This window comes from Benincasa hispida, chromosome 1 (genome assembly GCF_027475165.1).
Source record: "Benincasa hispida cultivar pf3 chromosome 1, pf3_genome.v1.1, whole genome shotgun sequence".
Classification (NCBI taxonomy): domain Eukaryota; kingdom Viridiplantae; phylum Streptophyta; class Magnoliopsida; order Cucurbitales; family Cucurbitaceae; genus Benincasa; species Benincasa hispida.
In genome coordinates this window covers 7,919,384-7,934,963 of record NC_143478.1, presented here as the reverse complement: position 1 = coordinate 7,934,963, position 15,580 = coordinate 7,919,384, and the positions used below count along the sequence as shown (strand labels likewise).

At 28.2% G+C, this 15,580-nt stretch overlaps 1 protein-coding gene across 1 annotated transcript; it reads right to left on the bottom strand.

The window, feature by feature from the left end:
• Nucleotides 1–9,447: 9,447 nt before the first annotated feature.
• Nucleotides 9,448–10,461, bottom strand: LOC120087336 (Heavy metal transport/detoxification superfamily protein). Its single transcript, XM_039044325.2, has 3 exons — nucleotides 10,283–10,461; nucleotides 10,133–10,208; nucleotides 9,448–10,027 (listed from the first exon to the last, which is right to left on the bottom strand). The coding sequence occupies exons 1-3, from the start codon at nucleotides 10,286–10,288 to the stop codon at nucleotides 9,621–9,623; spliced, it is 489 nt and encodes a 162-aa protein (XP_038900253.1). The 5' UTR covers nucleotides 10,289–10,461; the 3' UTR covers nucleotides 9,448–9,620.
• Nucleotides 10,462–15,580: the final 5,119 nt, after the last annotated feature.

Below are 15,580 nucleotides of genomic sequence, written 5' to 3'. Positions count from 1 at the left end.
ATTTAGGATTTTGTTCATGACCAAAATGGACACAATCGTATAGAACTCAAAGATACAAAACGAGTTGTGTGTGATATCTGTTGTCTCAATTCACCAATGAGAATGGTAATTCCAAAGCTTAGTCTCACTATTTTTTTTCCATAAATTCGATAGATATTCATTAAGAAAAGTTCAAGTCCATAAGATACCTCTTCTTATGCATAGCTTGTCTGTTTGCTCTCAACGATTTTGTTTGATATTTTTAACTTACTTTCATGTGGGGGATTGTTGAATATATATAGTGAAAGTTTGGTTTAATTGTGTAGATCAAATTGATTGTTTAGAAAGTTTCAAATTGGATTGAAACTTCAAATTAAAATGATGTTTTATGTACAAACTTAACATGTATGAAAGTTAAATTTGTAGTTTCTTCAATTTGAATGAGTCATGTTTGATTTTTTTCAAGTAACAACTCGATTGAGTTAAATTTGACAAATGTTTTGATGTTTGTATTTATTTGATTTTATTTTGTATTTTGAAAAGTTACTAACACTATAGGAGAATAGGTCTACTGCAACAGTTTTTTTAAGCTTTTGTAGCAATTTAAAACTTCTGGCAGAACCTGTGTTGAAAGAGTCTATTGCAACAGTTTTAAGGATCGTTGGAATCAACCTCCACAACCACTACAATAGATACCCAAATTGCAGCGGTTCGTTAGCTTGTAATGCGACAATTTTGTTTCCATGTACAACAATTTATTATCCACTGTATACTTATACAACTGTTGCAATTGTGATTTCAATAGCAACAGGTATCCAAATAATATAGCAACGTTTTTAATTGTTGCAATAGTTGCCAAATGCCAACAATTATTTTTATTTGTTGCAACGATTATAGTAATCTCTACTAATCTTTCAACAATTCATATGAACGTCAAAGTTGATAAATACAAACACTTTTCTTCTTATATACTGACAGTTGCATTGCCTATTTTGTGGCTAAAATTTAATCATTTTTATTTCATTTTTTTATAAATCAGTCAATGGGTTATTGTATGTAATATGAACTTTAAAAAACTATACAACTAAAAAATTGAGTAACAATAATCAAAATGATGCAATAAGAATAAAATTAAGGACATGTACATTCTATAAAAGTAAAATTGGAAGATGAAAATGCCAACTAAAATAATGATTGAAAAATTGTAAGAGGAAGCATCAAACACCTACGAAGCACCGACAAAATGTTGTACCAATTATCTACAAAATTTTTAATCAGTTATCACCATTCAACCTTTAAGGTTGAAACAAAGATTTGTGTGAACTTGACCTACATATTTCATTATTTTCGGGTCGATTTGCTCCTTCATCCTATTAACAAATAAAAAATATATATATTAAAATAATAATACTAAAATACATTAACTAATATTTCGTACCTCTATCACATTATCACTTAAAGATGTTGCACTACTACTACCAACAACATGTGTATAATTTATTTGTCCCAATAAAACTAAAAGTACTTTTATATATCTGATCGCACGTCTCCACTTCAGCCTCTAGTTTTGTTAGTCTAGATCTTTCCTAGACAAATACAAATTAAACAACTCATCACATAACAAACTATACTAGACAACTACCATAACTGCAAGATAACTATATCACAAGCTTTTTTCTAAAATAATAATGACTTTTTAAGATGTTTAAATAAAAATGAGCTTTTTGAAAAACAAGGACCTCACGTAATAAGGACTTAAGTATAATTGATGTATAATTATCGGTCTCTCAGTTAAAAAATGACCTCCAATCAAGTTCCTTGTATATGGTATTGAATTACCCAATCTAATACAACACAATACAAACATATTTCAACTTACATAAACTTACAAATCATCGATCTTGAGGTTAGAGATTAGATGGATTCTCTTACTACACATATTGTCAAAATATATACATATCATTTTAATGTATAAAAACTTCTTTTTCTTTCTTTTGTAAAGATAAAAACTGCATTGTTACAATGAACTAAGAGTGTGTTTGGAATACATTTTGAAAGGTTTAATTTTTTTTTAAAAAAAAATTAAAGTGTTTAGTAACCACTTAAATTAACTTTTCAAATGTATTTTAATCCGTTCTTATCAAAAGTATTTTTAATAAAAAGGAGATTTTTTAAAAATATTTTTTTCTAAAATCAATCCAAAAAGGACATTAAATTGACGAGTCAACTCCAAAAAAACTTTACGTAATAAAATAAAAAACAATGCAGATAATAAAAACGTTCCTTCATTTTGGGGGGTTTGCGTCATTTTAAGTTCAGGCATGCCGCATGCCGCATGCATACGTTTTTTATATTTGTTATTCTAGTGCATCGACTTTATACACCTTATTATTTCTTTGAATATTAAACTTTTATGTTCATTATTTTCTTTTAGAAGGCGTTTTTGTTGACATAGTTAAATGAAAATTTATTTATCTTCTTTTAATTTAACTAATTTATTCCTTTCATCGAAAAAAATTAATAATCCATTGACTTTATTTTAATGAATTCTTGCCTAATTTTTAAAACGTCCAACTGATTGCTTGTACATGATTTCGTCATTCATAGCAAATTATTTTATAATCAAAATAATTATAACTCAACTAATACAATATTTGTGTTGTCAACCTCAAAGTCAGAGATTTGATTCTCTATCCCACATGTTATAAAAAAAATATTTGATATGAATAATCATTAAATTTTCATTTCATTTCCATTTGGTAATTATTTCATTTTTCGTTTTAGATTTTTGAAATTTAAGTCTATATCCTCTCAATTTCTTAGTATGATTTCTATATTTATTAGAGCTCAATTTTTAACCAAATTTAAAAAATAATAAAAATTATATTTAATTATAGGTTTCATATTTTGACTTAGTTTTTAAACACAATGGTAAAAGGCATGTAACAAATTAAGAAATTTAGAGGTGAAATAAATGTTTATAAACTTAATTTTCAAAAACCAAAAATAGTTACCAAAAGAGATTTAGTTTTTAGTTTTTGATTTTTTAAAATTAAGTCTATAAATACTCATTTTACCCCTAATTTTATTACTTAATTAGTTTTCTACTTTCTACTAATCTTTTCAAAAATCAAATCAGGTTTTGAAAACTTTTAAAAACTTAATTTTATCTTAAGTATTTGACCAATAATTCAACTCTTTTACTTAAAAGATAAAAATCATAATAAAAAAATCGAAGAAAAGATTAACTTTATTTTTTTAAGAATATAATTATATTTCAGTTTAAATGTATTGTTCGGATTACATTTTTGTTTCTAGCAAAAAACAAAAACTAATGAAATGATGATATATGGACGAATTAAAATGAAAATGTGATTTACTAAAAAGAATATTGAAGGGGAAAAAATGAAAATGTGATAAATTTTCATAAGCCGGGTTGAATATAATAATTCAGAGAAGGACGACAATTGGGAACAATCCGTGTCATGTCCGAATCATCAAAACAAATATGATTTGGGCCTTCGGGCCCATCATTTTTAATATATTGCAATTTCTGCACGCATTAATTTACAAATATTGATACTTTAATGTAATAATAACACACACATAAATGTCACACCCTAGCTATTTTAATAAGGTAGTAGTAGGTCGGTTACCTAAAACCGCCAAATACACATGGTTCATCAATATTTGACATGTGTGTTTTTTTAAGATCGAAAGTTCAAATCGTCCCATCCTTGTAGAAATTAATTAAAAAAAAAATGTTAGGTAATCCAAAATCAACATGAAGATAACTCGACTAAATAAGATATATATCATTGATTAGGAGATCGGAGTTCAAATCTATTTAAAGAGAGTGGGAGAAAAAAACAACAATGTTAATTTTACATTTTCATATAACAGATTAAATATATTTTTTTAAATGTCCATATAATTTGATAGTATGAGCTTTTTTAGATTATTTAAATGAGCCCTTCGTTCTTCATTTAAAATAAAATCTTAAGTTTAGTTGATATAAAATATATCATTTAGGTATCGTAACATTGACCAAAAGTTTAAAAGTTCAAATCACTATTCTATGTATTATTCAACTTAAACAAAAGTCTAAAGAGTCTTTTATATGCGTGACCCTATATTGTTAAAAGGAATTTCACTTTAATCAATAAAATAGATATATTTTAAATACTAAATACTTTTTTATTTATTATCGAGTTTGTGATTATGGTTTTAATAATTTAATTGATAATATAAATTTTAATTAAAATTATTAAAACGCCATACAACAAGCTTTTAGTTCAATCGACATTTTAGATGTTTTTAAAATTAGCTTAACTCGATGATAATTGTTATACTTAAAATAAATAAATAAACAACATACGTTCAAATCCACCTACATACCCCATTCACATGTGTGCTTGAAATACAAAGAAGACTTAATAAATAGAAATCAATATTAATTGTAACATTGTAGAAGTTTGAATCTAGAACCTCTTACTTTGATATCTGGTTAATTATTGATTGACCCAAAAATTTAAGTTGATAAATAAAGATAAATTTAATATTATATCAACTAATATGAGAAGTAAATGGATTTTTTTTATCAATTTAGAGAGTAAATATTTTTTAAAAAAATATTATAATTAAAATGTGGGGTGTGAGAATTGAATCTCAAACTTCGAGATCAATAGTATAAGTACTAGTTGAATTATATTATTGTAAAACAGAGAGTATTTAATTTTCAGCCTTTAAATTTTGACCATACGTTTAATAATAAAACGTAAAAAAAAAAGGCGTTCGTTCGATTTGTAGTTGCCACGTTTGTTGGACTTGGACCAGCAACCGCCAAAGTTGACTTATGGTTCATGACTACAATATTTTATTTATTTACTTTTGAAATACAAGATAAACTAATAATAATAATCATGTCAAACATTTGTTATTATTAATATAATGTATACATGTATTTGCATAATCAAATAAACTTAATTTAATCGGTATAAAATTTATATTAACGATTTGGAGGCTAGAATTTTTAAAAAATCAATATACATTCATAAAAATGATCATTGGTTCTCAATTTTACAAAAATAGTAAAAATTAAAAGGACTAATTGAACATTATTTTTATTTGAATATAAAAAGGTAACTTTTTGTATTATAGTCTAATATGATATGTTATTGTATGTTTTAGTTAAAAGGTCGGAACATCTCATTTTTAGAACGAATGTATTACATCTATTTCAACAAAAATAATAATAATTAATTTTGAGAGAGAAAGGATGACGAAAATACATGCAAATTATTTATATAGTGCATATAGTACAATGAATTTTGAAATAATGTTACATCAAATCAATAAAAGATTTTTAGCCCTACAATAAAATGTTAAGTTTTGAGACAGAGATCATAGAAAATGGATACGAAGGGAGAGAGATGAAGACACATGTTATAAATACATGGTTGCTTGGTCTGAATAATTACTATTGAAGTTTAAATTGGGTGTGAATAATTACTATTTAAGTTTGTACTTTGATTGAGTAATTTCACTTTTTCATCTTTTTATATTATTCACGTTTATTGATAAATTTCATATTATTCTTTATTTCTACCTTTCATATTTATCGTGTAATTACATATTTCATTCTTAATTTATTTGTTACAATTATCGAGGAACTTCATATTAAAATTCTACATCATAAATACAAAGTTACTAACTCCAATATATTAATTCCACCAAGTGACCCCAAACACCTCCGTAAAGTAGAAGGGGAGAGAAATCGTGCATGAGAAAATAATGATTAAACAGGAAGATGGATGAAATGAAAAAACAATTCAACAAACTTGGTATAATATGTAGCAACAAGTTAATAATGGTTAGATACGTAGATTAATAATTTGTTGCTCAAATTTTTTTAGGTCATCGAGTTTTTTGAACACTCTACTTCTGATGTTTTTTAATTCCTTCAAATTTCTCAATTCGCTAGACACTATTAGAGGTTACTACAAGAAAAATTATTTCCAGTGACAAAATTTCAGTGATGCAAGCAATTTTTGTTGCTAAAAGTTATATTATAGCAACACTTTAAAAATATATCACAAAATATCATTTTTTTACAACGAAATTACAGCGCCACTAAATTTTAAAAACTTTTACTAATATGTTTACTTTGGGACTGAAAGTAACAAAATATTTTAGAAAAAATTAAGTGAATTTTTACATCCGTCTAAAAATCTCTCTCGATTCCCCCTCTTATTTTGTTTTCCTCCCATACCCCCCAACCAATTGTTGAAAGGAACCATCGCCGTTGTGCTAGCCGCCGCACCGCGCAGCCGTTTTGTCCAGCCGCTCATGCACCACCAGATATGAGTCAGAGTTCTTAGACGCGCGCCACGACTCCCTCGACGTCAGCCGTGCGTTCTCTCCGCTGAATCTCTCCCTTTTCTCCATTTCGCATGCCAGCTGTCGTTCGCATCGCCCGGCCAACCACCGTCTACCGCTGTCGTGACCCAGTCGCCCCGCCGTTGTTCGCATCTCTCTCTTCGCTGAGGCCTAGCCGCACCGCTATCGAGGTTTGGTCGCACCACAGCCCCGAGTTTCAAATCGGCTCGTTCCGATCGCGATTTTTCTGACTTCGCCTATGTCCGTTCAAGCCTTGCCACCAGTCATCACCGTCGTTCCTTTGGGTTTCGCCGGATCATGAGTTTTGGAATAAGATCTAAATGATTTTCATGGGATTGTTCAGGAACTTGAATACCCAATAAATAATGTGTTTAATTATCATTTCAATCATGATTTTGGAGGTTAGACCGGATAGTTTGAAGGAGTTTAAGAGATCGTTGGCGTGCTATCGAGCAAAGTTAAGGTGATTTCGACAAGAATTTTAGTATGATTTGGGGCTCTGTTACTTGTTTGATTTGAGTGTAATCTATACAAATTAAATTATTAAGTTTTGTTGTTGATTTTGGCGTGATTGAAAGTTTAGGAGTGTGAACCTAAAGATTAAAATTTATTTTGGTTTATGTACTATGATTTCCAAGATTATGGAGATTAGAAGGGTGTTGGTTGCTCGAATAATTGTTTGGGCTTAAATTCAACATTTGGAGGTGAATTTGAATCGGACCACACTTTAGGTAAGTTTATTTGGAAATATTTGGTAATATTTTGATGTTTGGTAATATTTGGTAATATTTAGATGTTTGGAATTAAGCTCAATAATTATATTATAAACTTACCTAAGGCATTTTTGAGTTTGATAGGCTTACTTGTTTGGATTTATAAGTAATTATTCATTGAGTTGTTTATGCTGTCTATTGAGTCCGTCTTAGTTCATAACTTTTATTATCTTGTTGAGTCTATTTATTTTGATAAGTTGAATTGTCTGTGTTTAGTAGTTATAAGTTATTTTTCTTTAAGTTTATGCATTTCTCATTTGAATGTGACTTGTTTTAGTTAAAAGGTTGGAACATCTAATTTTTAGAATGAATGTATCACATCTATTCCAATAAAAATAATAATAATAATTTTTTTAGAGGAAAAGGATGGCAGAAATATATACAAATTATTTATTTAGTGCATATAGTACAGTAAATTTTGAAATAATGTTACATCAGATCAATAAAAGTTTTTTACTTTGTGCCCTACAATAAAATGTTAAGTTTTGAGGCAGAGAACATAGAAAATGGATACGATGGGAGAGAGACGAAGACACAGACTATAAATACATGGTCGCTTGGCCCACTAATTTTTTAAACTGGGTGAATAATTACTATTGAAATTTGTACCGAGTAATTTCATTTTTTTTATATTATTTATATTTATCGATGAACTTCATATTATTCTTTTATCTATACCTTTCATATTTATCGAGTAATCACATTTTTCATTCATAATTTATTGTTTATAATTATCGAAAAACTTCATCTTAAAATTCTACACCACAAATACAAAGTTACTAACTATAACATTAACAATCCACTGAGTAACCCCAAACGTGTCCATAAAGTAGAAGAGGAGAGAAATCGCGCATAAAAAAAGAATGATTAAACAGCAAAATGGATGAAATGAGAAAACAATTCAACAAACTTGTTATAATATGTAGCAACTTGTTAATATGGTTAGATACATAGATTAATAATTTGTTGATCATATTTTTTTGGGTCATCGAGTTTTTTTTAATATTCCTACTTTTAATGTTTTTTAATTTCTTCTAATTTCTCGATTCGCTAGACACTATTTGGGGTGTTCAAATAACCCGACAATTCGAATAATACAGACTGTCTAACCCAAAATATTATGGTTGGGTTGGGTAGTTTTGTTATTAGGTTGGGTTTGGTCAAAGTTTTTCTATTTTTGTTGGGTTGGGTTGGGTTGGGTCGGGTCATGGATTAATCCAATCCAACCCGAATTATATATATTTCTCTTTGTTTAAAATTTAATTACTTCGTATTGATTAATTTGTGAATTTTTTATGTTTTATTTTAAAATTGTTATGATATCTGTCTTTATTTAAAGTTTGTAATAAATATCATAGATATTTAGTATTTAGCATTTGAATTTTATGAGAATTTAGTTATTAGTCACGTGTTGTAAATAAATTTATATATTTTTATTTAAAAAATAAATAAATTACAACCCGATAATCCAATCCAACTCAAACCGAGTGTTAAGGGTTGAATTGAGTTGGGTTGGAGACTTTATTTTGGGTCATTTAGGTTGTCAACTCAACCAATTTGAATTTTTAAGTTGGTAAAAAAAAAACACTTTCCATTCAACTTAGTCCAACCCAATCCATGTATAATCCTAAACACTATGTCAAGTAAGTCTATCATAAACCAAATTTAACTTTGAGTAATAAAAAAACATTAATACAAGATTATAATAAAAGTTTTGAAACAATAAAGATTGTTTTTTTTTTTTTAAAAAAAACAAAAAGTACATATTTGCCCAATAATTTATCAAAATATAAAAATTTTTCGTAAAAAATAAATATATATTAGATATAATAATTACAGGGATAAGAGATAAAAAAGTGGCTCGTTTTGACAAGTTCACATATATATATAATTGGTTGGATGATACAAGTTGAAGATACGTTAAGAAAAAAAGTGCACGCTTTATAATATTGCAATGGGACTAAATTGCCAAAAACCTACATTCTTTCCCCCCGTCAAAACAAAGGTGTCGCCCTTCGAATTTCAATCATAAAAATTATTAACTTACCAGCAGAATATGATTGTTTTTTTAATAATTTGTTAAATTAGAGGCTTAAAAAATTCCCAATTTATGGCCATCAGCGACCATCAATTCTTGTGATGGTCAAGAATCTCCCTCCTTTTTCCCATTCAACCACGCCCACAAGATTCGATTATCCATCAACTTTCCCTTTTTTTCAAACAAACATGAACACAACTAATCATTTAAAAAAGGCATATATCTTAATTTAAAATAAATATTTTGAAAATATAAGAATGAAAGGGAACCAAAATCGGAAGTAGTTCACTACCATCATAATAATCCCTATAACAAATAAGTACATATTATTCTACACCTTAAACCCAGATCGAAAAAGTCCAACAGGAACCGGGAGCCGCCATTTTTACAGATCCCAAAAAGCTTCATATACAGTTATAATTTTAGTTCAATTAGCAGATGGCACAAGAATTTGGATTCTCCTCCATGCTTTGAACATAATAGTAAGTTGTGAGATGGGGATTGTAAGCTCTGTAAGCCTTTACCAGTTCTAAAACGGCATCGTTTGGGTTTGGATTTTGATTCTGATTCTTCTTCTCCCCTTCCCCTTCTTCTTTCTTCTTTTCTTCTTCTTTTTTCCCTTCTTCCTCTTTCTTCTTCTCTTCCTCTTTCTTCCCTTCTCCTTCCTTCTTCTCCTCTTCCTTTTTCCCCTCTTCCTTCTTCGGCTCCACCGCCGGTCCCACCGAGATTATGTCCGCCGGCCAGAATTTTCGCAGTTTGCTCACGATCGTCACCGGATCCACCGCTCCGATCACTGTTAGCTTCCTCTCCTTCATATCCATCGCAATAGAGTCGATTCCTGTTCCATGATACGAGAAATTCCGTTTGAAATTTCCTCAGAAAATGAAGAGAAAAAAAAAAAAAAACTAAAATCCTTAGTTCGTAAATGTCTTCACCGTCTGACCTGAGAGAGTTGAGACTAATTTCAAGGCCTTCTTCTTGGCTTTGTCGTCGTGCAAATCCAGCTTCAGAACAACCTTCTGTAAGAGAGAAGAAAGGGCAAATATCAAAACAGAGAGTGAAAGAGGGGTAAATTGGGAAATGGAAAACAAACCTTCATTGCTGAGAACGAGCCGCAGATGATAATGCCTGTGATTATCCTCTTTCTTGCAAAGGATAAAGGATTAGGGTTTTGGAAAGAAATGGCGGAAACGAAAATTTGCAGAGGAAGAAGAAGAAGAAGAAGAGGAAAAAGAGAGAGAAAGGAGTGTAAATTTAGTGAAGGAATTGGAGCTATGGGGGTACGGCTATATAGTCCATCCAATACATTTGTGTAACCAAACCTACTACCACCACTCAGCGCGTCAACATCACGCGCAACCAGTGGTATAATGTTAGGGTATAATCGATATTTAAAACTTTAAATTTGTGAAGAATGTATTACTAGACATGAATTGAAGGTTTTAGAACCAGCTTTTTTAAATGTTTATTTTAATCTTTATTTTTTACTTTAAAATATAAACATCTGTGTCATTGCTTTAATTTTAATTTTGACCAAATTAATGACGATGATATGACTTTGAGTGTGTATATTAATATATTGAATCGAACATAAATTCAAACAAAAAAAAAAATAAAAAATAGAGACAGATGTTGTTTACATGTTTATGAACCAACATAATTGTAAATTTTTGTAAGAAGGCTTAACAACACCAAAAATAGGTACGACCAACAATCATCTTATTCGAAGTAAAGGAAAGCCAAATTAAGTAAGAACGCGTATCATTTGGAGCTTGGACTCTAAGAGCATTTTTTCAGTTAAAAGCATGTATTGTCTGTCATCTAGCTTGGCGTCCCTCTCTTTGACTTGTTATGAAACAAGGGGTCCAAGTGTGACTTCATTTTTTCCATAGCCTTGTTTGGTTTTATTGCATATTCAGAGATAATTGGAAAATGAAAGATTTTTTTGGATTGATTATCAAGCTAGTTGAGCTGTTCAGATTTAGGTAAAGTCATCACAATTGTTTCGAGTATTTGGAATTACATAAATTCTATCAACCAAAGTCCTCTAACCAATCTTAAAGTTAATCTATAGTCAAATCTCAATACAACTAAAAGAGCTTGATAATTTGATGGTTCTAACTTGAATTTAGAGGGATATGTGAACTATGCAAGTCAGCTTAAATGGAAACCACCTCTTGAGGGCTGTTGGAAGTTAAGTTACGATGCGTCGTGATTCAAAATCTCATAATAAAGAAGGGCTTGGCTTGGTGTTCCGTGACACGCGTGGTTATCAAATTTGCACTGGATTTCAAGTATTCAATCATAAATGGCCAATCAAGATCTTGGAAGGCAAATCAATTCTTGTCCGTTTAAATTCTATCGAGCACCTTATTGATGGTGCTCTCCCTCATCTTGTTGTTCAGTGGAACTTTCTATATGTGATTATCAACAGCCCCAAACTATGATCTCTCTAAATCCAAAAATGTTGATGGAAGCCTTGTTTGTTGGTGTTGTGGCTTTCTTGAAATGTAGTAAGAACCGCAACAATATGGCTCCCATTCTAGTTAGAGCTGGCTTTTAATGCTTCATCAGGCTAGCTTTATTCTTCTATTTTGGAGGGTAATGCTGTTTTTTGGATTTTTTTTATTTTAAAGTCGAATGACTAAAATAACATTTTGAAACCTTTGAAGATAAACAAATGGTTAAACTTGAAAAGTTTAATGATCTAAATGGACATTTTGAAAGTTTATGAATTGAGATTTAGTTTTTTTTAACAATATGCGGGATGAGAGAATTGAACTTCTGACTTCGAAATTGTCAATTGAGTTATGCTCATTTTAACACAATATTTAAAAAGTTAGTGGACTAAAGTGGGATTTAAATCTTTCATTTAGTATCTATGGACTTCATAATTCTATTTTGTTTAGTTAATTCATCGATATTTAGTCTTTATTTCCATGGCTTGTTTATAATTCTATCCTTGATTTGAAAACTACATATTTAATTTGCAAAACTTTAAATTTGATTGCAATCGTTTAACATGCTCATTCAAATCTATAATAGGAAAATCACCTTCTTGGTCCTTGGATTTATAGTCCTTGAATTTTGAAAAATATGTTTAAATGGTTCATAAACTTGATTTCACCGTTTGCTAAAGTAAGTAACTTATTATTATTATTATTTTTCAACGTCCCATGTAAGCATTAAAAAATAATAAAAAGTAGTTACCTACTTTAGCAAACAGTAAAATTAAACAAGACCATTTAAACTTAAACTTGTTTATCAAAACTCATAGACTAACAAAATTTATTTAAAAAATCGATGAACCATATGAACTTACACCTATAAACTCATAGACTAAAAAGATAACTTTTCATATTAAATGTGTTGATAGGAACGATAAAAGACAAAGAAAGACAAAGTTTAAGATTACAAAATTATATTAACAACTATAAAGGGTCGTTTGGTTTGAGGTTTTATAGATGGTTAGAAATAAATGATGAATAAAAATAAAATGTCTGGAGATCAAAATGATTGTGTTTGGTTGTGCATGGAAATGCTATCAGAAATTTATGAACAAAAATGATGTTTGTATTTAATTTATAAAAGTAAATATTAAAATCTTTTATAATTGTAATAGATTAATAAATTAACCAGTAAACAACATTCAATATATCGATAAAAAATAATTAATTATGAATCATTAATAATTTTAATTATAAATAATTGAAAATGAGTATTTATAATTTAAAACTAATTAACTAATATATTTAATGAACGTCATATTAATTAAAATTTAATACTTAATCATTTTTACAATTAATTAATTTCAACATTAGTAATTAAATAATATAAGAAAATATATTTTAATAAACAATATATTATATAAAAAAATAAAAAAGAGATAAAAAAAAATATGATATATTAATAAAGAATACTAAAAAAATTATAAATATGATATGCTAATAATGAAGTAATAATAATTAACTAATCAATAACGATACGTTCATAACGAATGGTCAAATTAAAATTAATCTCCGTAAATAATTGTTTGGTTATTAAAAAAAAATAATAAAGTATGAATTATTATTATTGAAATATGAATTTTTGTATTAATTAAATTTAACTAATCTAATTTACTAATTAAATATATTTATGATATTGTTGACTAATAAATTATTAATTTATGTAGAAAAGTAATTGTATTCATTTAATAAAATTTCATATAAAAGCAAGTTAAGCCAATATTTTAATAGATTGTTATTGATTTATAAAAGTAAATATTTTTATTATTTTTATTAAATTAATAGTAATTACTTAACTAATTAATATTTAAAGTGAATTCATATATAAAATAAAGAAGAGAAAAGAGAAAACCTACCATTTTGGAAGGGAATAGAAAACTTTATTTGTGGGAAATGAGACGATTAGAAAATAGCTTATTCCTAATTTAATTGTGAAACAAATATGAGATTTGAATACCTATTCGGATGCTTAGGTCAATTTCTATAGAGAAAATCTTCCCACCAAATGATGTTAAAGGTCTATAAAATATAAAAAATTATTGAAATTTCTGGACCTAATTAGATGTGGGACAAAAATTATTTATTAGAAATATCAGTTGTAAAATTCTTTTTTTTTTCTTGCTCCGTCTCCACAAATAAAATAAAAAACTTTAACTGCTGTAAAAATTGAACAGTACATCACAGGAATAAAACAAACATAACAAGAATTATTAAAATTGTTTAACCAAACAAACATATGTATATATCTAATGTAATATGGGTGGAGTGAGAAATTCAATAAAGTTATGAGAAATAAAATGTTCACAATCAAGTGAAGTATCAAAATGATCTTATTTATTTCTTTATTCATTAACTTTAAAATTTGTTTTATTTTGATCCCTAAACTTTTAAAAAATATATTATAGTCCATAAACTTTTTAAGAAGTATTTATTTTGATATCTATTATTAAATTTTTATTAATTCTTAAATAAAATAATGAGATGACTTATATTTAGATAATTAGACTGTTAAATAAGTTAGTCATGCTAAAAAATCTAGGTTTCAAATTTAAATTAGGAGGTAAGGCATAAGATTTTAACTGTTAAGTATTTTGGCGTGTTGATTGTTGACATTTTACTTTATTTTCATTTTGCTCAACCTAGATGCAATTTGATAAAAAAAAAAAGTTAATAAAAAATTTAATAAAATAAACTAAAATAAATATTTTTTAAAAGTTTAAAGACAATATAGTTGTTTTTAAACAAAAAAAAAAATATATTCAAAATTCAAAATGCATTCACCAAAATATGATTTAAACCTATCAAAATAAAATCCTACGCTCGACTCGAATGTGGAAGTCGAAGGAGGCAGTGGCGCGTGAAAAACAGACGTCTTTGCTGACGTGGCAGGAGAGGAGCAGTCTTTTCACTTTGTGGGGGTCCAACGAGGCACTGCGGGCCCCACAACGCACCGTCACCAAGTACCATCGGACCGCCCAAAAGGAACAAAATTTCCACTGCAACAGGCTCCACGGTCACGCCAAACACATACTTGTCATATGCCACGTGGCAGTCCTCTACATGGTGAATCATTGATGGCCATTGGTTTGCCGATGTGTCCTCCTGCCAAAAAGGTAGCTCAAAAGTTGGGATTTTATTTTAAATTTAGTTCTATTTACGAAATTCAATAATTGCAATTTATGCCATTAATCTCCACTTTCTCTTTTCTTGTGTAAATAGTATCAATCACAATGTCATAAATCATACAAATCATCGTAAAAGTCTATAGATTTAATTTATCGAACTTAAAGTTTACATCATCGAATTCGAGTTGGAGATTATATCTCACACCTCGTATATTATAAAAAAAAGAAAAACTATCACCATAAACAAGTACAAATTAAAGTTAAAAAAATTTATAAAATTGAATTAGTTAAAATAGTGTAATATTAGACAATCAACTACGGTAAGAGAGATAGTTGAATAAGTTTAAATGATGTAAAATTTAAATTGATACATAGTTGTACTAACAAAAAGAGAAATGAGACACTTTTAACTAATATATACAAATATAAAAGTTGATGGCAAAATTAGCGATTTAACATATTTATAATATTAAATGATATTGGGATAAATTTGGAAAAACGACGGAGAAGTAGTTGGGGATTAAGTAATTATATAGTGTATAATAATGATGAAATGCCAGCAAAGAGGGGCTATTTAGGATAATGCTTATGTCATTAAACCAAAAATTCTAATCGATGGCATTAATATTAATTTTATTTATGAAAATTGGCATTAAAAAATATATATATAATCATATCCAACTGATATACGTAATTATATTTAATTAAATTAAAAAAAAAAAAACTAATTGTTAAACAAATATATCTCCAGATCGGAAG

Bases quoted from the DNA above. Each gene is read 5' to 3' on its own strand.
- LOC120087336 (XM_039044325.2), bottom strand. The intron at 10,028-10,132 runs GTCAGACGGTGA...ATCATGGAACAG, and splicing joins ATTAGTCTCAACTCTCTCAG to GAATCGACTCTATTGCGATG.